Genomic DNA, 25,364 nt, shown 5'->3' with positions numbered 1-25,364 from the left:
GACGGGAGATGAAATAAACAGCCCACCCAAAATACTAAAAATAAAGCTCTCAAACCTCCTTTAAAGATCTCTCACCAGCAGCCAAACAGAATAATTTTAATGGTCCTCTATATTGTTTTTTGTTCTCTGAAATACATTTGCCAAGTATTTTTTCAAGATCTTTCCTTTTTTCACCCTTCTACTCAGGAAATTGCCAATTTTGCCGCTCATATTTTTGAATCGAGCTCATGAGGTTTGTATCAAACACTGCCTTTGTACCTCCTGCTCTGGGATATTTTTATTACTTTCTCTCTCTGTTCTGATATGACCCGCTCCAGAACCTGCCTTTCATTAACATCCACTCTCACGGCATGGTCATTCACCTTACGTCATTCTCCAACTACACTTTCCTCCAAAAACACGCCGTTCAGCAGGACGTTCCAGAGGCCTGTCCATCCTCTTGGATTCCACATTTTTTACAGCACTAAGAAACTCAGCAGAGCCCGGCTGGCGAGTTCCCCGGGTGTGTTTTTAGACGTTGGGAAATTAAGACGGATGATTATTTGAAGTGGCAGTGACGTTGGAGGCCCGGAGTGAGTGCTTTCTTTTGTCTTGAATGGAGGATTTATTTGAGTTGTGGCAGAACCAGGGATGGGGAAACGGTCGAGTAAGCATTTCTTGATTCCTCTAAGGGAGAGAAAGAGAGAGGCGCTAGTCTGCGTTGAAAAAGATTACCAAGTCTGACATCTGTTTTTTTAGTTACCACACAGGTCAAGCAAAGAGAGCAAGAGCGGAACGAGAGAATCCCGTCGTATTCTTCTCCATCTGAATTTCTCGCAACCCAGGCGCTTTCTGCAGGTTGTCATAGTAACAGCACAGAGTCAGAATGGAACTTCCTCGTCAGTAAGACTGAGTGTCTGTCCTGCGCTCGGAAAGCATGTCGGCTCTTGCTCTAGAGGAATGAAATCAGTGCAGTCTAAGACGTAAGAGAGGAATGGATTCGTTAGTCAATGCGTTGGGTCTCTACACGTTGGGAGCTGCGCTATATGAGCGGACATACGTCGCGGAAAGACCATGAGTCTGATAAAGAGGCTGTCGTTTAAAAGGGTCTGCTACTTGTATACGGTGAGTGGCAAAAAGTTGTTACCTTTTGGTTTCTTTCTCTGCTATATTCCATGTTTCTTAGTGTCTCTTTATCTGTCTCTTTTTTTGTGAGTCTAGACCGTGACTTGTCTCTCCATGAGTCGTTGTAAGATGTTAGAGATGTCTTTTTTGTTAGTCCCCAAATTCAATGGCTCTGTAAACATCCTCCAGACCTGCTGTCTGAAAGGGAGAAGAGACAGAACACACCTGGGCTACATTAGCTCAGTTTTCCCCCCATAAAACTACATCCAAATGTGTGCAGATTGATTAGACATGGGTATTTTGTATGGTAGTATTGTCAGATACTACCGCTCATATGTCTGTCCTAAAGAGTTTGTGCGGTAAGTGAGCTTGAGCATTCGCAAAGCCAAAGCAAATAGGCAAGTGCTGGATACTCTCCTCAATTTGTATTTTGTAGACACACACAACTCACTCTTTCTATTCCAGGGAATGTAGCACTCAATGCGAGGCGCTATTCATTTCAGATTCAAATGTAAACACTGGAATCTGTTTGTCCGTTAGCTGTTAGTCCCACAGTTTCCTGCCTCTTCTCAAACCACAGTGTGTTAGGCTTGGAAAAACCCTGTCTGTTACTTTTCAAACACCTTATTGGAAGTGTTTGTGGGAGAGGGAGTGTGGTCATCAAACATGTTTTTTGACCAACATTACAGAGAACACAACTGACATCCTTAATTTCCCTTCAGGTTTTCCTTCTGTCTCAGTCTGAGCACACACCTACTAGCCTATACATGCATATATACTGTATGTATATACATATAGATTTTTCGATACATATCAAATAGATACACGATACCAAATGCATGCGCTTTCTCACTCTCTCATCTCTCCGACAGCAAGTTGACGCACAAACCCATCTCCCCTCACTCGTTTCATTTGCTACTGATGAATATTGTTGTTGTTGTGTTACAGGGCATGGGATTTTGCATATTGCACATAATTTTACTCATTCCCGCAGATTTTATGCTCACACCTAAAGTGCGCGCACATAAAGTCGTGTCTCAGTACTAAATTGAGTTCTTTTTCGCTGCTTATTGCGCTTAAACAGTCAAAATTATGATAATGTCAAAATGCCAGTCTTGGCAAGTATTTAATTCATGTAAACACAATCAGTTATGTTGAGAAAGAAAACACGTGTAACAGTATATCGGATCCGTCTGTCAGGTCTTAAAGCTGCAAGTCTGGCAGATTGGGTCAACTTAGCCAAAATGTTGAATGTTTACAACTCTCATGCCCCTCCCCCACTACCAGCGAGCACCCTCCCATCGAGGTCGTGCTCGTCAGTGCGTGTGTACCTGATTTTCTGTGAACGCGTCCGTCTTTTCAGCATCGATTAACACCATGGACTCGGAGGTAGGCTGCCCTGGCTAATCTATCCATAGATAGCAATAACCGAGGAATTGGAAGCTTGTTAGTAGATTTTCTCTCCGCCATCACGCTTCGTACAATCTTCAGGCGAACTTCAGGCGTGTTGTGTGCATGTGATATTGTAACGTGCGCGAGGGAGGGGGATCTGTGGCGTGTGCACGACCTGTGATTGACAGTCAGATCTCACACACCCCCCCCCTGCGCTGATTGGACCCGATGATCCGGGAGAAGTGGATATTTGCAAAACAAATAACACGCTCCAGGTGGAGTTAGAAGCTCTGTTTTTTTCTAAAACCACCTTATTTATGTTGTTCTGTTGGATTATAGTGTCGGTTTCACTGAATATTATCAAAAAAATGTTGCAGACGGCAGCTTTAAAGTGACATCAGCCCAATATACCTGCTGCCATATTATGAGATAATATTAAAAATATCTTTATGGCAGTTTTTCCCCATTGTATCGATGTCAAAATTGTGGCCAATGAAAATGGTGAGTGGCTATTAACTTTGGAAAACCACTAGCCACAGTGGCTGGTGAGCAAAAAAGTTAATGTCAAGCCCTGTATATGTATGTATGTATTTATGTATGTATATGTGTATATATATATATATATATATATTATATATGTAGATGTATTTATGTATATATGTATATATATATATATATATATATACACACAGTGTTATGCATAAGTTTAGACACCCATGCTAAAGTTGACTAAAAAGAGGAATAAAAAATTAGAGATTGGCATGGTTTTATTTCAGTTAGCCTAATAGCTAGTTTGATTTGCATTGAGAGATGATCTTATGGAAAGTACCCCATGCCAATCTCTAGGTATGGTGAAGGCTATGTGATGATGTGGGGCTATTTTAATTCCAGAGGCCAAGGGAACTTTATCAGGATGCATAGTATCCTGGATCCATGAAGTAACTGGCCTTTAAAAATAAAAATCTGCCTGCCTCTATGGGAATTTAACACAGGGGTGTCCAGACTTATGCACCCTGTATTTTAAGGAAGAACATTTATTTATTTACGATACATTATTCATTCACAAAGAAAATTGGTGTCCTTAAAGGTTGGATTTTTCCTCATTTTTTAAATTAAGGCATTAAGTTCAATTTCCAAAAGATGATTTTTTATTCCTCTTTTTAGTCAACTTTAGCATGGGTGTCTAAACTTATGCATAGCACTGTATATATATATATATATATATATATATATATATATATATATATATATATATATATATGTGTGTATATATATATATATATATATATATGTGTGTATATATATATATATATATATATACATATATATACATATATACATATATATGTATGTATGTATGTGTATATATATATATATATACACACACAGTTGTGCTGATTAATATTATTGTGGAAACCATGATATTGCATTTTTTCATGATTATTGGATGAAGTTCAGATGTATAGAAAGTTGAAAAGAACTTTCTAAAAACCATGTTCCCAGTAACAGAACCATTGAATAGGCTGTGTGAAGTGTGTGACTGCAACTCCCTCCACCCCTTGTTGAATGTCCAGATTCACTCAGAAAAGACATTATAGAACATTATAGAAATAGCTTGCATGCAAATTCTGTTTCATGACAGGCCTCCCTTTGTGAGGTTATATGTATACAAACATCATGCCTTTGTGAGTGTGAACTAGCTATTCTTTCACACTGTCATAAAGTCATCCATGTGTCAGCTGGTACATTGAGGTGTTGTGCATGTGTTACCCACAGCATTGTAACAAACAAACACACTTGGACATACAAGTGAGGTTTGGTACATGCATATTTAGTTTGCACTTAAAACTCTCAAATCTCATTCACGTTTGTGGATATTAATGTAAATGTTTGACTTGGTTTGAGGTATATCAACTTCATTGTTCGCAAATGAGTTTTACAAGCAAGTGATGCAAGTTATTTATAGGTGACCTATCCCTATCCACCCTACAACTGACCAGACCTGTCGTAACACATAGAACATTCTTATCATTTTTTGTGGGATGATGTTTATAATAGCATGCATGCTCAATAAACAACCTCTTCTTGCATTTTGTTGTTGAAGCATCACTGTCCAAGAAAGCTATCATAACCGCTCTATGTTGATTCTGTCATATATATACTGTATATATATATATATATATATATAGACTGAGTCTTTGTGTTTGCTGATCCTACAGGAGAGAGAGAGAGAGAGAGAGAGAGAGAGAGAGAGAGAGAGAGAGAGAGAGAGAGAGAGAGAGAGAGAGAGAGAGATCACAGGCCATCCAGCTGCATAGAGTTGAAAGTATATGTAAACCCTGAGGTATTTATGGATCTCTCCACAGCCTGTCACACCAGGGTCATCAGACTGAGAGAGATGCTGAGATGAAAGCAAGATGTGGCTGAACTTACGTGTTCTTGATGCTTTGATAACTCATCTGAAATAATTCATTTATTTTTCTGGGCTGTTAGACTGTAGTGTGAACAACTCCGTGCAGTGGTTCTCAACCGTTTTTTTTTTTTGCCTCAGGACCCAGATGTTACATTGGACATCAAGTGGTGACCTAACTTGATTTATTAATCAATATTTCCAAAAAGATTCAAAAATATCTTTAAATATTCAAAATATTAAAGTTGCCATGAAATAGAAATTCACCCTACTTCTTAAATGCATGTTATAGATTAATTGTGAACAATTCTTATCTATGTTTATTGAATTTAATTGAATTTTTTATTTTATTTTTGATTAAAGTGTCGGTTTCACTGAATATTATCAAAAAAATGTTGCAGACGGCAGCTTTAAAGTAACATCAGCCCAATATACCTGCTGCCATATTATGAGATAATATTAACTTATGAGATAATATTATGAGATAATATTAACTATGAGAAAAGAACTTTCTAAAAACCATGTTCCCAGTAACAGAACCATTGAATAGGCTGTGTGAAGTGTGTGACTGCAACTCCCTCCACCCCTTGTTGAATGTCCAGATTCACTCAGAAATGACATTATAGAACATTATAGAAATAGCTTGCATGCAAATTCTGTTTCATGACAGGCCTCCCTTTGTGAAGTTATATGTATACAAACATCATGCCTTTGTGCCTTAATTGTGAACAATTCTTATGTATGTTTATTGAATTCAATTGAATTTTTTTTTTTTTTTTTTTCTAATTGTACACTGTTCCCCTGAACAGCCTCAGGATCTTCCTGAATTTCCTTTCGCAGTGACAATCTATGCTTACGTCACATGGAATTCATGGGAAAAAACTACACTAGCTTGTGGTGATAAATAGATTTATAGATTTTACTCTGCTAAAAATATAGATATTGTTTTACATCAACCTCATTAACTGTGAACAATGAGCACCATCAGCCCTCCTAGCAGCTTCTGTGAGCCACGGTCTTCTACGTTACATTAAGAAGGCAGAAAGAGATTTGGGGTAGAAAGAGTCAGGAATGTGAGGGGTGGAGAGGTTGAATTATGGGGGCTTGGAAAAGGCCACTTATATTTCAATATGTGGTTACAAGCAGCTCCACTGCCAAAAAATGAAGGGAACCCACTGGAATGAGAAGAGGAGGGAGGGAAACAGAAGGGGTTAGATGGTGCAGGATGAAGGGAGAACATAAGAGAGAAGAATATATCTAGGCAATATGCTTAGCACTTTGCTTTCTCTGGAATGTGTTCGTGACATTTCATCCGGACAGGTTCTGAAGAATTATCAATTCAACATTATCTTGATCTGCAGTAGCTGTCTTCCCATTGTTATACTTAAAGCCTGATTTTCCAGTTTCAGATGTTGTTTTCAAATAGTGTATTAGTACTTGGTTTTACCAGGTTAGTTTAAGAGCAGCTCTCTCCAAAAGTGACTCAATCTACACGGTGGTGGGAAACAGATCAAAGTGCATTAAACCTACTGTGTTTAATTAGTTTTATCTCCTTTCTCAATGCATTCAAGGTCACACTAAATAACTGTAGAGTTTGGCAGTACCCTGATCTTTTGTCAGTGGTGTTACTCCTAGTTAGCACCACTGCACCACTGACATGATTTTTAATCATTTGATTTATTTTATTATTTAAATTGCTATACAAATTTTGTATTTTGCAGCAAATAGTTTATTTTATTAATATTTTGGTTTCGTTTTAAATGCCTCATGCAGTCCTTTGACAACATACTAAAAATGAAAGCATAACTGAATGAGACGTATAGGACCTCATTGTGTGAGAGTGACTATGTTTCTATTACCCTAATGTAAATGGAGGATATGTGATAAACTGTATATTGTGAAAACAAATATTTAACACTGTTGTGTTTATATAGGAAAGATATCTAGCTTTCAGCAAGGCTCAGCAGTCAATGATTTACACCTCACAGTCATCCGTAATGTTAATGTAGTTGATGTTAGACAGTGTAGAATGTGTCCCTGATGTCACTAGACCAATATAATGAAGTTACAGGCTGTGCTGATGTCATCTCCAACATGTTGACCAAGGACAGAGTCAGCTTTTGAGCCAAGTCTTCCACATTCTCCACATTTTCTAGGATTTTTTATCTTCCAATTTGTAGTTTGAAAATCCCACTTATTTTCCAAACGCAGTAATAAATAACACCAGGGTCAATTATGGCTTAATTACAAGGTAGTGTTGGGAGAGGACATGTTGTAGTTCCAGCACGTTTGTTTGTATAGACTGTTCAATGGAAACTCCATCCATCTTTCTGTTTATCTGTCCTGGTACCAGCTGCCTGATGTGTTTTTTTTTCCCCTCTTCCCCAGAACTGTTTCTGGATTGTACATGATCAGACTCCTCTTTTACTGTCCTTTAATCTCTTTTAATAACCATTTCTAGGCCTGTATATATGGAAACGAATTTCTTGTCATAGGAATATGCATTTAGCTTGAGAAGGCTTAGATCAATTTTGAGTGAGTAAACAATGTGTGATTCAGTTCTTTTGGAGATCAACTGCTATTTTATTTGAGGTGATTGACATGGTCATTTTAATAGTCATAATTCTTCTGAATTCCCTGCACATCCCTGTTTTTATTTGTTTAGGCCCATTTTATACGGGTATTATTGGATCAATGTTGTTTGAATAAAATGTGAAGTTGGAATATTTTGGGCCAGTTTTATAATGTTTTCAGCTCTTAACAGTATAGTACTGTCAGCCTTATTTGCATCCATTCATCATAATTCTGTAGATTTTTTCTTCACCATTTTCACAGATGTAGAAAAACATTCACAGATTCATTTTAATTCTTGCTACTTTTATTATTTTATAGATTACTCTAGTTCATGTTGTGCTGTGTGATCTTTAGTTTATTATATTTTATATAATAATTTTTTTTTAATATATACCATTCAAATGTTTGAGGTCATTATGATTTTTTTAATATTTAAGGCTCTTATACTCACCAAGGCTGCATTTGTTTAATCAAATATACAGTACAAACAGTAATATTGTGAATGTTCAGCAGCCATTACTCCAGTCTTCAGTGTCACATGATCCTTCAGAAATCGTTCTAATATGCTGATTTGCTGCTCAAGAAACATTTCTAATTATCGTCAGAGTTGAAAACAGTTATGCTGGTTAATATTTTTGTGGAAACTGTGATACGTCTTTGATGATTCTTTGATTATCTTTTGTAACATTCTAAATGTCTTAAAGGAGAACTCCGGTCAATTTTAACATTGAGCTCATTTTTTTGTAAATTTGGAGTGCTGTCAATACAGAGAACAACGACAAAAATCGGTGTTGCCTACACCGTGTTATCCTCTTTTTAAAATTTGCACCCTGTTGACTTCAATGGGGCAAGTTTTAAACCTGCTTTTAGCCTCTTAACATCCTTGATGTGTCAATACAAGTGCACAGCTAATGTGAGTGATTCCTTCAGAGTGAACACGGGTGAATCTGACTGCAGTAGATGTGAAAGATATGAATAACAGTGATGTTAATTCAGCCAGCGCACATACCTGTATTTTCTTCCTGTTTTCGGTCGAAGTCCACAGTAATCGATTGTCGAGTTCACGCGCATAGGTTTAGTACCTATGATCACGCGCGTGAACTCGACAATCGATTACTGTGGATCATTCACATCTACTGCAGTCAGATTCACCCGTGTTCACTCTGAAGGAATCACTCACATTGGCTGTGCACTTGTAATGACACATCAAAGATGTTAAGAGGCTAAAAGCAGGTTTAAATATTGCCCCATTGAAGTCAACAGGGTGCAAATTTGAAAAAGAGGTTAAAAAGGTGTAGGCAACACCGATTTTTGTCGTTGTTCTCTGTACTGACAGCAAAAAATGAGCTCAATGTTAAAATTGACCGGAGTTCTCCTTTAACTATCACTTTTTACATTTTTGTCAAAAAAACTCTGAAAACTTTCACTGACCTAAAAATTTTGGACCGCTGCGTATACTAATCAAATAAAAAGGCCCAAATCGAAATCAAAGTAGTTGCTCCCAGTTTTATTAGTGTACTATTTGTAGATAAAGTGCTACTATTTAAGCACACCCTGGGTATTTCATCACTTACTGACGTTTGAGCCCACATTTAAAGGAAATCACTCATTTGGCCCCCATCCCACACATCCACTTATTGCCTGAATGCTGTAACTCTGTTATGACAGTAACATGCATCATTTGACCTTGCAATAAATGGGTAATTATACTGTGAAAATATCACTAATGCAATGCCTTATCAAAATATAGGTTGATACAATTAACCAAGAATCTGCTTTGACTATTTGTGTAAAAATTCTATGACTCAATATTTGTAATATAAAGAAAGTTTCAGTCTCTTGCTTAATCTCTTACTAAACCATGACATGCCCAGGCTAATCAAACTGGGCGGCACTGATGTGTCACAGTGGGCGTGGTCTGGAATGTGCCTGATGCATCTCATTATCTCTGAATGAGTGAGGAGGTGTGTGTGTGAAAGACTAGCAGTAAAACAGGAAGAGCTGGTGTGTGTATCATGCCACCAGAGTACCCTGCTATGTTGCAGACTTCAGAGTGTATTTGTGTTGGTGAAGAGAGTCACTCACACATGTCTTTCTGTGTTCTCTTGCAGTCTGCGGCTGTCTCCGATGGTGGTGAGTAATCAATGTTTCGATATCAAAACCTCAAATCACATCTGATCCTCTTGATCAATTGTCTGTTTTTCGGTATTCCATTTCATTCCACTTTTCTATCACAGTTTTTATTGTACTTCATAAGACCTGTCATATTTTTACTCCTAAACATCTTGGTCTCTTTGGGATCTAATTACTTTTACATTCTTCATATATCCATTACTTTCACCATCTTGTGCTCTTTTCCTAAACTACTCACATTTCCTCAATTACTCACAGCTCTTTTCTAATATCTCGTATCAGGCTCGCTGTTGTTTTCTATGCTGTGTTTTCAATGTTAATGTAGTTTGTATATGTAGATCTGAAACAGAGAGCTCTAACCAAATGAAGGAGAAAGCAAACACCAGTTTGGCTGTCTTTTAGTCGCCTGATCTCTTGATAAGATTGGTTCTCTGTTCCATCTGCCATCCATCCCCCCAATTTTTACTCTATAAGTGCTTGTTGGATGAATGTAGACAAATCAAGGCAAAGTCTTTGTGCCATTTTATCAGTGTAAACAATGTAATTGAAGTGCTTCTGGCTATTTTTGAGATCAGTTTCCAACATTATTTGTGATCGCTTTTCCTTCCGAATCACCATAAATGTATTGTATCTGAACAGTATAATGTGCCAAAGCAAATTCTAATGTTTCATTACGTGCTTCTTTAAACCTTCAGTCCAACTTCCTCTTTTTATACAAAACCATTAATGAGGAACAGCACCAATGGTTGTACCATAAGTAGTGTGTTGTCTGTGATTCTTCATGCCAGAGCGAGTTACTGTTTTGGCCTAAATCTCTGCATTTCAAATCCAACTGCACTAGGAGTGAACAAGCCCTAACTACCTCCCGAATCCCCCTTCGATGTCCCAATTAGCATGTGTGAATGTGCCAGGGTTTCTGTGAATGTTTGCTTAACGCTGCCAGTCAGAGCCATAGATCTTTCAACCTTATGCATAACAAAAGGCACATAGGGACAAATGTATGAATGCAAAACTGTGAGGAATTTACTTCAGTGGGCTGTTACACTTACAATCCTGTAGTATCGTTTTTAATGTCTGTGTTGTTATCAAGTTGCCTTTCAAACACAACGACTGAGAGAGGATCTGAATTGAGATCAGCTTGCAGTTAACCAGGACAGGCAGGCTGGATCAGTGTTCAGATCCCGGGGCCAGATTTATCCCTTAGAAACTGCTCCAGGATCAATTATCAGCATAGCAGGATGTCGTAAATCTGCCCGTGAAAGCGAAGAGAGAGTGAGTTAACTTGGGGAACCACTTCAAATGTCAGTAATACCCATCCATCTTGAGATCAAAGTGCAAATCTCAGCAACCTTTCATTTTCTTCATTTTTCTGCTGTCTTTAGACTTCTTGAGCTGTGTTCTTGTAGACGCCTCGGAGTGAGTTTTACAGTCTGTCAAGTCAAGTCAAGTCAAGTTTATTTATATAGCGCTTTTCACAATACAGATTGTATCAAAGCAGCTTCACAGTATTAAATTAAAATAATACATCAATGTTTGTTTCTAGTGGAAAACGTCCACGTTTGGTAATGCTGATCAATAGTATTGTTGATTGATTAATTCAATTAAATGTCCCCAAATATCCCCAACTGAGCAAGCCAAAGGCAACAGTGGCAAGGAACCGAAAAACCCCATCAGGTGACCTAATGGAGAAAAAAAAAACTTGGGAGAACCCAGGCTCAGTCGGGGGCCAGTTCTCCTCTGGCGTTTATAAACTAGAGGTCGGATTTAACTGTAAGATTAAAAGTATTATATGAATGCCTGGCTGAAGAGATGCGTCTTTAATCTAGTTTTAAACTGGGAGAGCGAGACCTCTCCTTGTGCAAGACTAGTTAGTTTACAGGAATCTGCATCTATAGGGGTCAATGACTAGCCTGGTATTACCAAACTCTGCTACTTCGCTTTGCTTCGTAGACAGAGTCTGGAATGGCATAATAGAGAACTGTTTTCTCTCTCGCGGGGGGCGCTTGTCTGAAGTTTAAAATTATTGGTTACCCGTAAGCCAATCACATGACGTTTGGTTATGGCGTGTGTTATGCGCATGCTCAGCCGCATCTTACTTCCACTGTAAACCCATGTATGATGCGAAAACAAAACCATCGAGCGAAATGCCGGAGTAAACATGGCTGTGAACGACTTTTACAGATTATGTGAAGTAAATCTACGCATCCACGGTACAATCAGCATCTACGTCACGGCTTTCAGCCCGCCCTCTGTTCGTTGATTGGCCCGGCCGTCCGAAGGCCGCTGGAAAACTGAAAGATAGGCTGCTATCTCAGACTGACTACAGAAGCGAAATGAAATTGAGTGGAAGTAGGAAGTCTGACGTAGTCAGGCTAGTCAATGACATGCTGCAGATTTTTTTTGGTCTTGATCTATTCATTTATTCAAAAAGCAATTCATAAATAGAAATACTTGAATGAACTTCCTCTATGATAAACATGTTTTTAATATCTAAATTAAAATTCATTTTGGTATTTTTTGGGAGAAGCATAAAGAATAAAAAATGCATAAAAATGTGAGGGTGATGCATTTATTTTATCATAATGAAAAAAAAAATTCTTGAAAAGTAAAGTGTTAATTAGTTTGGCATAACCGTTCATTATTATTTTTAAGGGGAAAAAAAACTAACAAAAATCACTGCATATTAATATTCCAAAAACTTTTGTCCGCCCCAAAAAAATCACGTGGTTCGGCCAACGATAAGGCAAAAAAAAAAAAAAACAGAAACTTAAAATAGGAAATGATATCATAAGAAACCTCTGTAGTCTCTCATGACTGTGAAAATGTCAGTAAAGTGTCTTATAATATCAAATTTTTGTTAAGACAAGGGTAGTTACGGTTGTAAAATGTCATGTGGTGTGACTCCTCAAAAACTAGCTATATTTTTTATACATTTTTATTACATAATATATATTTAAATGTATGAATTAATAAATCATAATAACAAAAAAAGAAATATACGTATATTTTAAAACTTTTTTGAGAATGAGTAAGTTGCATATTTAATTGTGGGCACTCTTATTTGTCATTGACCCCTTTTTATAAAAGGACCAATGGGCAATTTATGCAGTGCGGTCTCATCTGTTTGTGTGTGCACGTTTGTCTTCAGTTATGGTGCTACCGGTTGGCTGTGCTGGTTCAACATTAATGTTGCAGGTTCCTGTTACCTCTACCTTCTAAGTTTCCCTCCTCTCTCTGCTTTCAATAATTTATCATCTACCCGTTCAGAGCTTTGTGCACAGGCTACTATCTGTTTACCACTATACATGCATGTAGGCTTGTCACCGTGTCTGTGTTGTTTAGATAGTTCCTAGTTGCTGATAAAGTTAGCTTCAAGCGCGTACATTAGCTCTGTGGACAGTTTAATGGCTCTTCACCGTGGCAGTGTGTGTAATGTGGGGTGATGGATGTTAAAGCCAATTGGCGTCCAATTGGCATGAAATACCTGGTGAAGTGGCATCACACAGGCTCGTACCAGCTTTACCCAGGTAAGAGGTCGTGCTGATAGTGACCCATGGTCTGTTGAGGTTCTTTCAGAGGGAGTCCATCTGAAAATGAACCTTGGGATTTCTTCTGAGTGCTTGTTTTTTAGTGTATGTTTTTATTTTCAGCTGGGCTAAAGCAGTTTTTGTCTTGCTTAGCCTTTTTTGTTGTTGACTACGTTACTAAATGCTTATCGATGTTCCTTTCAGTGTTTTTGAGGATTATTTAAGAAAGAGTTCACTCAAGGCATTATTCCTCACCTTGTGCGTACAAGTAACAGTTCATAGCGTCATGGAATGAAGTCATATGGATGACTTTTATGCTAATTTTTGTTGTTTATGCAACATGACAACTCCTGTTCTCTATGAACTGATTGATTTTTCGAGTTCCACAGATAAAATTACAGCACATGAGTTTGGAACACGTGGGCAAGTAAATAAGGACTTTTTTCATGTTTAGCGAACTGTGCCTTTAAAGAAGAATGTGCTTTGTAACTTTAATCGATAGTATTTGATTACAAGAGCTCACCGACCACACCAGAATCACCCAGAAACTAAAAGGAGAGCATCTAATCTAACAGCAGCAGCAGAAGTGTCAGGTGATTTAAGAAATCAGGTTAAGGACTGATGATATAATTTAATATCTCACATCTAGCTCTGACGTTTCTGTTGTTTATTTTTTAAACGCAGGTCTATTTTAAGAGTATGGTCTTAATTTAGAACACCCTGACTTTTTTTTCAGGCAGTCCTGTTGGGCATTTCTGGGTTTTGAAGGATTCTTTTGTATGAGTGTCATATGTAAAATGTGAAATAAAATGTAAAAAAAAAACTTTCATGTTATTATAAGCTTCTTCTTAACAAAAATTAGTGTGCCTCTGTGTTTGGTGTGAATAATACGTACATTGTTATCTCATTGTTTGTGCCTAGAGCTGAACAGTGTGGACCTGAAAGGCTGCGGCAGTGATAACAGTCTGAACAGCAATGCCAGCCTACCTAGCGTGCAATGCCATAGACGCCACACTGAACGGCGTGTTGCATCATGGGCTGTCTGCTTTGAGCGCCTGCTACAGGATCCTGTTGGTGTACGATATTTCTCGGTACGTCGAATCAGTCCATGTAATCCTTTTGCAAAGGGGCCGCACTGTGTTAAAGAATCCTCTAGCAATATTGTCTGAGAATACAAGTTATGCTTTATGCATTTGAATTGAAAATGTGAAGTCCTCAGATACTTTCTTATCAAAACTTGCATAAGTTGTAAAGTTTTTTTTAGCAAGGTTGCATAACTCGTTGAATTCAAGGTTTCAAAGAAAACCACAAGAAAGTGTTTGGAAAGGATTTTCCTTATCTCTAAAACAAGTAATGCCTAGAGAATTTAATGTAGTCAGTGAGTGAGTAGATACTGAGACTTTTTTCGTAGTTGAAAGGTTTTTAATGAAAGACAAAACATGTGAAGAACCATTTTGCACAAACACTTTTTTGTATGTTTTGCAGATTAATTACCTGATCTTATTTCTTTTTCTCTTCATCCTGCAGGAGTTTCTGAAGAAAGAGTTCAGTGAGGAGAATATTTTATTTTGGCAAGCGTGTGAATATTTCAGCCATGTACCTGAAACAGACAAGAAACAGGTATAAAGTCATCATATTTACAATATTTCTTTAACCTGAGTACTTTTTTAATGCTGTTTATAAGATATTTTGGTAACACTTTACAATAAGGTTTCATTAGTTAACATTAGTTAACTACGTTAGTTAACATGAACTAAGAATGAACAATACTTCTACAACATTTATTAATCTTTATCACACGGCTCTGTGGAATACTTGAGTACTGAATACTAGGACCGGTATTTCTTCGTGGAAGTTTTGCATTTGGTGAGCTAATAAAATATTAAAATTCAGTCAATATTTTGTGTAGTTATTTAATTATGCCATCCGGTATCGTGGACTCGCTTGTTTCATACAAACACAGCTGCTGCCATTTTGTGACTATTGTTTTGTACAGTGTTGGATTATAAGATACAAACAGGTACGATTTTAAAATGGTTTAATCTGAAATCAATATCTCTTATCTCCATAATATTTATGTGGTGAAATGCTGTGTAATGAGTGGTATGACTGAATACCGTATCTCTTAAATGTCCGTCTAGTTTGAACTTGCCACGTTAGCAACTGCTCTCTCCGCGAAAGCTTTGTGTTTAAAGACCTAATAAAATATTTTAGACCCCTTATTCTGAGATAAAAACTGTCTGGATGTACATTATCCCTTACTTAATTTAAATTTCAACAATTACTAATACATTATTAAAATGAAAAGTTGGATTTGTTAACATGAGTTAATGCACTGTGAACTAACATGAACAAACAACCAACAGCTGCATTTTTATTTACTTTAACAAAGATAAATAAATACTGTAACAAATGTACTGCTCATGGTTAGTTCAAGTGTTACCGATATTTTATGTCCATAGCAGTCCATTTAGGACACTAAATACACCCTTAATGTGGACAGGATGAAATAAAGGTTTGTTATTGGCTGTTTGATTGTGACCTTGTCATAACTTTTGGCCTCCAGCTGTCCCAGAGGGCTAGAGAGATCTACAACAGCTTCCTGTCGAGTAAGGCCACCACACCCGTCAACATTGATAGTCAGGCTCAGCTGGCTGACGACATACTCAACGCACCAAGGCCAGACATGTTTAAAGAGCAACAGATACAGGTGAGACAGGAAGTGTTCAAATTAGGATATTTACTGAAAACCTGGGGGTATAACATTGTATTTCTGAGTAAAAAGCATCATAAAAGTATTAACAGAGCTTACAAATTTCTCATCATAAAGTTTATATCAGGCTGTGTGGGTGTCAGGTCCACCCTGAAGATTTTGAAATTGTGGAAAATCTCTTTACATGCCTTGACCTGTTTTGTTTTTTAACGCGTGTCTACTTGATATCTTTCTCAGACCAATTCATGTAGAATAATCAGCAAATGATTTAAGTTACTGTTCATGACACATGACGGCATAAAAAAAATTCCCAGAAGTATACAACAATTGCTTTTTCAAATGACTGTGCTCCCTCCACTGCATGTCTGTAAGGCTTTACCATCACATCCCCATCTTTGAGGGCTGCAGGCAAGATGTCTAATAATAAAGTATTTTCGGCACTGTGATGTCATAAGAACATGAATGTAGCATCCTGTACACCCGAATCCCATGATAACCGTTAGGAAACCTTCGGGCGACCTTTGTGCAGAATGTGTTCTTATAAAAGTGTATTTAAAAGTGCACGTAGCAGCATTTAGAGGCTCCTGTCTGGCTGTCACCTCTTTATCCAAGATCTCTGTAATACACAGATTCACAGAAACATTATATTGGCCACATTTTACAGTGTCAGATACTGCAGCTGTTCGGGATTCTTTGATGAGTAGTTTAAAAGAACAGCATTTATTTAAATCTAAATAAAAACAATACTACTGACCTCAAACTTTGAATGGAAGTGTATGTCATCCCAGCTGAGAAGACCCACATTGCTGGTCATCAGCATTTGTTTTTGTTAAGGATGCCGGTCCCAGCATGATATGCTTGTGCCCCCACCAGTTTACTTAAGCAGCTTAACCAGCAAGACTAGAAAGAAATATGCTAGTTGACAAACACAAAAAATATGGCTATGCTGGATTTTCAGCATGCTGATTTTACAGTGCCACTCTTCTTTTTTTTTTACTCAATAGATCTTCAACTTGATGAAGTTTGACAGTTACACACGCTTCCTAAAGTCCTACCTGTATCAAGAATGTATGCTTGCAGAGGTGGAGGGGCGTCCTCTTCCAGACCCCTACCAGGTCCCCAGTAGCCCCACATCTAAACATAGCACAAGCTCTGACCGCTCTAACCTCTCTACACCTAAAAAGGTAACACACACACACACACGTCTGGTTCGCTATCTTTTTGGGCACTCTCCGTAGACGTAATGGTTTTTATACTTTACAAACTGTATATTCTGTCCCCTTTCACTAACCCTGCCCCTAAACATACCCATCACAGATTTTCAGAAAAACTCATTCTGTATGATTAATAAGCTTGTTTCCTCATGGGGACCTTAATTTTTGTCCCCACAGTGATACGGGTCCCACACACACACACACACACACACACTCGGTGATGTTTATTTTGTCTCAACCCCTTCATTAGAAAGATGATGGTCTGTTTGCAGTTGACACATTGACTTCCTTTTAACATAATCACAAAATCAAACAATCTGTGAAGCACATCAAATAACGATACCTCCAATTATCTCTCAGTGGAAGGTTTAGTTATGCCTTCAGTAGTTTATGTACATTCATATGTGATTATGTATGAACATTTATGAATCATGGATTCAACAATGCATAATGTAATAATGTTTGTAACGTAGATGTTATTTATGCAATTTATCAGGAAGATTAAGCAAATGCTTCACATCATTTGGCTTAAATGTCTTTAACTGTGCTTAAAAGTTATTTGGGAATGGCTTCACACTCATGAGTATCATCTTGTTGTTTTTCAGGTGTGAGATTAAAGCTATTGTTAGCATTCTGTCGTTGTTTGCATAGTCAAGTATTAGTATAGTTATCATGGAAGCTGTTGGTAACATTTTACAATAAGGTGTCATTTGTTAACATTAGATTAGAATGTATTAATAACATGAACTAATAATTTTGAGCAATATATTTTTATAGTATTTATTCATCTTTGTTAATGTTAGTTAATAAAAATACAGTTGTTTATTGTTAGTTCATGTTAGCTCAGTGCATTAACTAATGTTAATTTTAACAAAGTATTAGTAAATGTTGAAATTAACAGTAACTACGATTAATAAATGCTGTAGGAGTATTGTTCATTCTTAGTTCATGTTAACTAAACTAAACTAATGAAACCTTATTGTAAAGTGTTACAAAGTTTTTCTTTGACCACCAGAGAGATTTTTTTTATTATCTGCATCTTGGATCTTTGTGTAACACCTTTATTTTTGAGTATGGAAAATAATTTACCTTTTTTTTGAAGGTGCAGGACGACAAGAAAACTAAATCGGGAAGGTCACTGAATGAAGACAGCAGAGATGAACATAGCGATAAAAAGAAAAGCATTTTCTTCTCTTGGTCCAGAAATAGAAGTTTTGGAAAAGGATCTAAGAAGAAGGACCTTGGAGACTACAGTAAGTGGAGGACATCAGTGACCATTTTGTTCAATTTACCTTTATTTAGTTTCATTACATTTACACATTTATCTCCTTGAATTTTTCCTCCAGTTTCTCCAATTCCCCTGCATTTTCCAGGTTGTCATTTATGAATGTTATTTGTCTTTCACTACAGGCTTTACAGGAAGTAACGGACGGAGAGAATCACAGGGCTCTTTGTCATCTGGTGCGAGTTTGGAACTTGCTACCTCTGGTTCTGGAAAAAACGAGGTGGGTCAAATGCATCTGACTCGAGCTGATGTTGGTCTGTCTATGATTATTAGTATTTTATTCAAATTACCAAATATATATATATATATTTGTATTAAAACAACCCAATCAATTCATAATAATGAATCAATTCATAACAATCGTTTTCTTGTATATTTATTTATTTTAAGAACATATACTCCAATTCTTTTCTCCAATTTAATATAAAAAAAATTGTTTTTATTTCATTTATTTGCATTGTTCATTCATTTGTGTTCCTCTGTCTGACAGGGTGATGTGTCACGTAACTCCATGTCGTTGTCCGAGCGTACGGTGCGTCACTGTAACATTAACCTTCCGGATGGCTCATGCTGCTCAGTACCCATCAGGCCTGGCGTCTCCATCAGAGAGGTGCTCTTAGGCTTGTGCGAGAAGCTCAGTATTAATCTGGCTGCTGTGGATCTGTTCCTAGTGGGAGGGGAAAAGGTAACATGCATATTAAACTGTAGTTCAGATAACCAATGCAGGGCGCTAATTGTGTTTTGTGGTAAAACTATTCTATAATGATCAATAATTAAGGTACCTTCAGTTTTGCTTTTGATTTTGTCTTGTCTACCTTTAAAGGTAAGAAGGTGGTTTCAGTATGTGTGTTTTTGTGCTGAGTGCTGCATTTATGTGTGCGTGTGCGCATGTGTGTGCATCTGCATCATTTGATACTGCAATGCTGTAATAGACTATAATAGCATGTATTGTCCTTGTAAAGCCTTTAGTGTTGGACCAGGACTGCATGACACTGTGCTCCAGAGATCTGCGGCTGGAGAAACGTACGCTATTCCGGTACACACCCGTTTATCTGTTTTTATCTTTGTCTGTCCATTCATTCATTCCTTCATCTATAATTTTTTTATCTGTCTATGTACTGTATTCATTTCTTTTTTTACATTTCAAACCTAACTGAAGTCATTCATTATCTAACATTCATCAGGATTCAGTTTATTAAAGCTTATTTTCCTTAACTTCTCTCTCTCTCTCTCTCTCTCTCTCTCTCTCTCTCTCTCTCTCTCTCTCTCTCTCTCTCTCTCTCTCTCTCTCTCTCTCTCTCTCTCTCTCTCTCTCTCTCTCTCTCTCTCTCTCTCTCTCTCTCTCTCTCTCTCTCTCTCTCTCTCTCTCTCTCCCTCCATCTCTCCCTCCATCTCTCCCTCACAGATTGGATCTGGTGCCTATAAATCGTTCTGTTGGGCTGAAAGCAAAACCTACTAAGCCGGTTACAGAAGTGCTGAGACCGGTGGTGGCCAAATATGGCCTGAACTTAGGAGACCTGGTGGCCAGGATAGTGAGTTAAACATTTGCTTATTGTTTACATGAGGAAAATATAGTTTAATGGATGTATCCTTCGTTATTATATGGGCATGTATCAACATTGTGCATAAAACAATTTATATTTATGTTCCTGGGAGAGCCCTTCTTATAAAGTAACTTTTTTTTTAATTTACACAAACTGCTCAATTAATAGTTTTTGGAACTTTTAACAGAATACATTCAGAGCTGAACTGGTTTATCATAGCATTGTGTACAGAATTCTCATCAAAAACATGATGATGATTTGTTTGTGAGTTAAGAAGCATGTTGGGTTATCAGGTTACACAGTAGTGTGCAAATTTTGTTTCCATCAAGTTGCTATTTGGAGGATGAAATTAGTGGACTAGAGTGTGAGATGGAGGAAATTGGACTACTGCATCATAACATGTGAAATGTGTTTTGTGATTTTATGAAATGGATATTAATTAAATATGTTGGTCTTCTTGTGTGGGCAGAGTGGAGAGAAAGAACCACTGGATCTTGGGCTTCCTATATCTAATCTAGATGGACTGAGGGTGGTTCTGGAATTGGGAGACCACGTTCAAGGAAAAGGCAAGATGCTCACACACTCATAGGACAGACATCATTCCCACCATCCAATTTGATTATTTGATTTCAAAGAAAAGAATTTGACACCAAAGAAAAAATCAAGTAAAATAGGTTGTAAATACTTTACCGTGTAGTCTTTAAAATAGTTTGCTTGTAATTAACTTGATACAGAATGAGTTAACGCTCTCCCTCTCTGAACAGACAAACAAAAGCTGGTCTCATCTAAAAGTCATGGCCCACCTCTGTCTACGCGAAGCCAGTCTGCCACAGTAAGACCTCAATCATTCACATTCACTTCAATCTCCTCTCTTTCTTTTTTTGTGTTTTCTGGCCTGTGTGTGGGGAGTCTGTGCATGGCTGGCTCCCCTATTCTTTCCTATGGTCTGAAGGCTATGTGTATCTGTGCATTTCTGGGCATTTGGATGATCTAACCCATCTTCTCGAATCACAGCAACCCATCTCTTACCACTTCCTTTCCTTCAACACACCACACCGTTGTGAGGGGATAGCAGCCTCTGTTCACCAAGAGTTCCTTGGTTCAAGGGTTCCTCCCTTGTACAGACTCTCTAGTATTTATAGTTACTGATAGCTGTGTGATATGTTGAGAGAAGTGGTGGAAAGACAAGAGAAAGTGAAGCGTGGATGTTCACCGATGTTGGGTGTTGTGGTGGCATGCTGTGCTGGTGGTGGTTTTTCTGCAGTGAGATGCTGTGCTGTGTGGAGATTGACTTTAGTATGCTTGCACAAGTATTTGTGAGTATGTACACTCGCTTTAGTGGTAGTTGCTAGAGACCCACCCAGTGCCCCTACGATGCCCCTGTAGTTTTAGCCCTGTTCCCCTAGAGAAAGCCTCGCAGAAGAGGCGGTTCTCATCCACGCACCCTTAATGTGCCCCATTCTCATTGTCGCTACCCAGGGGGAGGACAAAGCGGCAGAAAAGGCTTCGGCTGTGAAAACCAGGGCCCAAGTGGAAAAGCAAAAACAGAAAAAGCTTAATATAGATGAAGCTGAAGGTAAAAAACTATTCCCCTTTAACTTTCTTGAATAATCTCTTTTTCTTTGACCTAGTTAAGCGCAGATGTTGATCCTGGCTACAACTTATGCTAACAAAGTCTCTGTAGCAACACTGGCTGATGTAGCTAATGCTAACACAAGCACACTTTGAACTGGCAGCTGCAGGTAATCTGTTGCCGAGGTCTTGCAAGAATGCTTTCTATCTCACGCTTGCTGTAATGTGTCAAAAGTGTGTTGATTGTCACATTTCAACAAATAAAATGGTTTAAAATTGTGTGTGTGTTGTCCAACCAGAATTCTTCGAGCTCATATCCAAAGCACAGAGCAACAGAGCTGACGACCAGCGGGGCTTGCTGAACAAGTCCGACCTTGTCCTTCCTGACTTCTTGCGCCTTGACACGGAAGCAGACGCCAACAATCTCAGCTCCACCCCCGTCTCCCACAAGAACCGGCCCCGATCCAAGGAGAATGGCTCCGCCCTCAGCGCCAGCCACCAATCGCAGAGCTTAGATTCAACAGTGGAGGGCAAAGTGCCTAGACGAGCCCTAATGCCTCCCAATAGAGCTCTCAGAAACGCCACAGACCGAAATCCAACACCATTCAGTTCCTCACTATCCCCGATTCCGCACTCGCAAAAAGGGGGCTCGTCAGACTGGAGGAGCGACGGAGGGGTCCGGGTGCTGGAGGAAGAGGAGAGCAGCACGGACCTGACATTTGTCGCCGAAGGCGACATCACAAGCCCTAACAGCTCTCTCCTTCACCAGTCCCCCTATCCTCTCCCTGCTTCCCCAGAACGCCAATACATCCTAAGGGAGGGCACTTACCAGGAAAGCTGGGCTCGATCAGGTACCTCTCCTGTGTGAACAATCTACTCTCGCATGTGTTATCCTCACCTCTTTCTGGTCCCTCATGAAGACGTGTGTGATCTCTGAGTGCTGTGGATTTGCTGTGCTTTTCATCGTGAGCCCTGTGCCAAACCCTGGCAAAACCACCTCCTTACCATGTACATTTGACACCCTTTAAGCACTTTAACGAAGAATCGGAAAAAAAAAGACTTCTACCTACAAAGCATTCGATGGTTTATTTTCTTCCCTGAAAGTATTTTAAAACAACTAGCCACACACAATCTTGACAATCATTAACTTCCATGGCTTTTTTTCCTCTGAGGGAAACAATATAATTATTGTTGCCAGTCGGACTTATTTGAGGTCAGTAGTGAACTGAAGCGATCTTGCTCGTCTTCTGCGTATCTCTGCCCTGTGGCTCATCACATGAAGGCCTTAACAGGAGCCATAACTGACGGAACTAAACATGTGATAATTCTTCTTTAACACTAAATATAAACTACATACCGGACGTGGAGTGTTTGAGGTGTCAAGCACCCTCGTTTACGCATGAATCTATTTATCTGTTGTTCAAAAAGTTTTTCAAATGATGTGAATACGCAAATGGATAAAAACATAAATAAGCACAATCAGTTTTAGTACGACGGAGGCCTCGCCTTACCTCTCTGCGGTGACCAGTAGCGTGCCTTCCATGAACCTGTCCAAGAAACCTAAATATTGACAAAGAGTCCTCAGTAACTCCTCATGACCTCACATTTCTACATTTCAATCTTAAGTGGAGACCTCAGAGCTTATTTTTGTTCTCTTTATTCCATCATATTCTTACAAAAATGCAATTCAACAATGTGTAGCTACGCAGATCACTTTCTTTTTATCACCATTCCTTCCAAGTTTTTTTTTTTAAGCTACGGTATCATATGTTATGTATTTAATCGTGTAATATAATCCTAAGAAAGGATTAATTTATCCCAGATGAAACTTAAGTATATCTTCCTGAATGACAAAATACTAAATGTGTACATAGTGTCTGTTACAGCTGTGTGATTTATTGCTATGTTGAGTTGCCAACATTGTTGAATTGCCCTCCATTCTGTTCATTCTGACACTGAAATCATTTTCAGTTTTCTGTAGCAGTCTTTTTTGTAGAAGACCGATATCTCTGCTCAGATTGATGTTTCTGCAAACTTGTAAATAGAGTTAAATAAATGTTAGGGGTGAGATCTCTCTCCCTTCCTCTCGTTGTTTATTTCTTGTTCCGATCTCTTTCCAATACCTGTTTTACATTTTTACAATCTCTTAGCCTGAAACGTTCTACAAGTACATAAACAAATGCTTTCATCTACACAAGTTTGATGTTAGACCTATTCATTGTTGTATAATTCAAAAGCAGCTCAAGTGCATGTTACATTCTCAGACTTACCACTAGGGATGCTATAAAGGGCGTTAACTTACACTGTATGCTTCAGGTCAGCTATACTGTCATGGCGGAGCATTTGTTTGAAAGGAATCTTGCGGTGAAAGTTTGACTCCATAAACGTGTTTAATGCCACAAAAATGTAATTTACTGTACGAATGTAGACAGTAAACGGAACTCTACAATTGCAATTTGATGGCTAAGCATTGATGTTTAAGTACTTCTGTAGAGGATGTTTAGGGTCCTCATGATGTCACATACACACATTAACAAACTGAAGTATGGATTAGTACATAATACTTTCTGGCATATTTTGGTAGTGTTATAGTGTTGAGAACTGGTCTGGGGAGGCTAAATCACCAGGACTTCTCTAAGGAAACCAAGTTTATAACTTTAAAAACTTTATCACAAGTACAGTACATTATTTTATTTTGTGGTCAATACGTTTTTTTTTTGTTTTTTTTTCTGCAAAGGCACATTAAATTGATCAAAAGTGACAGTAAAGACTTTTTTTTTTTTTTTTTTTAATGCTGTCCCCCCCCCCCACACACACACACACACACACACAAAATAATCAATAATTCTACTGTTTGAAAATGATAAGAAATGTTTCTTGAGCCATCTCAGGAATAAATTACATTTGTTATATAAAACGAATTAAAATAGAAAAATTGTAATAATAATCTTTCACAATATCACTGTTTTTACTTTATTTCTGATCAAATACTGTAAATGCAGCCTTGGTGAGCTTAAGACACTTCTTTCAAAAGCATTACAAAAATAGTTAATTTGTGTTTAGTATTATACAAGTGTAAACAGTACCACATCCTTCAGAGTTCAAGGAAAGACAGAAGCCCAAATCATTCTCAGATAAGAGAGTTTATCATTTCCTTTTCCTGTTATTGAATGAAGAATACAACGATTAGGAGTTCTGCACACAATGTAGACATAAAGCATGGACGGCGCATCTGATCGCATGATGAAACTCTCTGCTCTCAGAAGCGTTCTTTAATAACTCCTTCACATTCCCCTCACCCCACTTCCCCCACCCTCTGTTTTGTGCTGTTTGAGTGAAGCCGTTCTCAGTGCATTAGCTATGCACAGAGGCCCAGTTAAAGTGAATGGCTGGTTAGGCAGGCTTTGTGTTGTTTGGATGCCGGTTCTGGGCTCAGACAAAACCAGCCTCTGTTTCCCTTCACTGCTCCCTCTCTCATCCTCCACCAGAGGAAGTGTCCTAATTCTGCATTGTCTCCCTCGGTACTTTTTCACGCTTCAAAAGAAGGGAAACCCTCTATAGACAGAAATCATAATGCTGTCGTAATTTGACCATGAAGCCAAATTGTTGCGCGATTCCTCCTCCTGGTGCTCTCTTGTTTTATATATTCTAATATCTTTAGACATTTTATCATGTGAGAACTGCTATGTTCTCTCTTTTTGTTTTTTGTTTTATTGCATTAATGTCAGCAAGGACTGTTTGCTTTGTGGTTTGCTAGACAAATTTTCAACTCTGGACTTGAATATAGTGTTGTGATTACAGGTGATTAAGAGAAGAAATCGACATGTTCTGAGTGATGAACACTTTTACTGAAGATGTATTCACAGGTCCTGATGACTCATGTTTGGCCAGACAGC

The 25,364-nt window shown here is 38.2% G+C and overlaps 1 protein-coding gene across 4 annotated transcripts in view; it reads left to right on the top strand.

The window, feature by feature from the left end:
- rgs12b (regulator of G protein signaling 12b) overlaps nucleotides 1-23,921 on the top strand; it is a 44,545-nt gene extending 20,624 nt beyond the window's left edge. For 3 of the 4 annotated variants that reach the window (XM_081360187.1, XM_081360188.1, XM_081360189.1), the window contains 14 exons: nucleotides 9,592-9,613; nucleotides 14,062-14,231; nucleotides 14,668-14,760; nucleotides 15,707-15,850; nucleotides 16,858-17,037; nucleotides 18,170-18,320; nucleotides 18,478-18,572; nucleotides 18,843-19,037; nucleotides 19,315-19,388; nucleotides 19,758-19,884; nucleotides 20,366-20,462; nucleotides 20,661-20,728; nucleotides 21,376-21,472; nucleotides 21,768-23,915. In XM_081360187.1, coding sequence (XP_081216313.1) covers nucleotides 9,592-9,613; nucleotides 14,062-14,231; nucleotides 14,668-14,760; nucleotides 15,707-15,850; nucleotides 16,858-17,037; nucleotides 18,170-18,320; nucleotides 18,478-18,572; nucleotides 18,843-19,037; nucleotides 19,315-19,388; nucleotides 19,758-19,884; nucleotides 20,366-20,462; nucleotides 20,661-20,728; nucleotides 21,376-21,472; nucleotides 21,768-22,336 — 2,082 coding nt within the window. In that variant the 3' untranslated portion in view covers nucleotides 22,337-23,915. Of the gene's footprint in view, nucleotides 1-9,591; nucleotides 9,614-14,061; nucleotides 14,232-14,667; nucleotides 14,761-15,706; nucleotides 15,851-16,857; nucleotides 17,038-18,169; nucleotides 18,321-18,477; nucleotides 18,573-18,842; nucleotides 19,038-19,314; nucleotides 19,389-19,757; nucleotides 19,885-20,365; nucleotides 20,463-20,660; nucleotides 20,729-21,375; nucleotides 21,473-21,767 lie in introns of all 4 variants that reach the window. The other variant, XM_081360190.1, reaches the window with a different exon arrangement.
- The last annotated feature ends 1,443 nt before the right edge of the window (nucleotides 23,922-25,364 follow it).

The sequence above is a fragment of the Scardinius erythrophthalmus genome (assembly GCF_964197995.2).
Source record: "Scardinius erythrophthalmus genome assembly, chromosome: 3".
Taxonomy (NCBI): domain Eukaryota; kingdom Metazoa; phylum Chordata; class Actinopteri; order Cypriniformes; family Leuciscidae; genus Scardinius; species Scardinius erythrophthalmus.
This window is presented reverse-complemented; position numbering and strand designations above follow the sequence as displayed.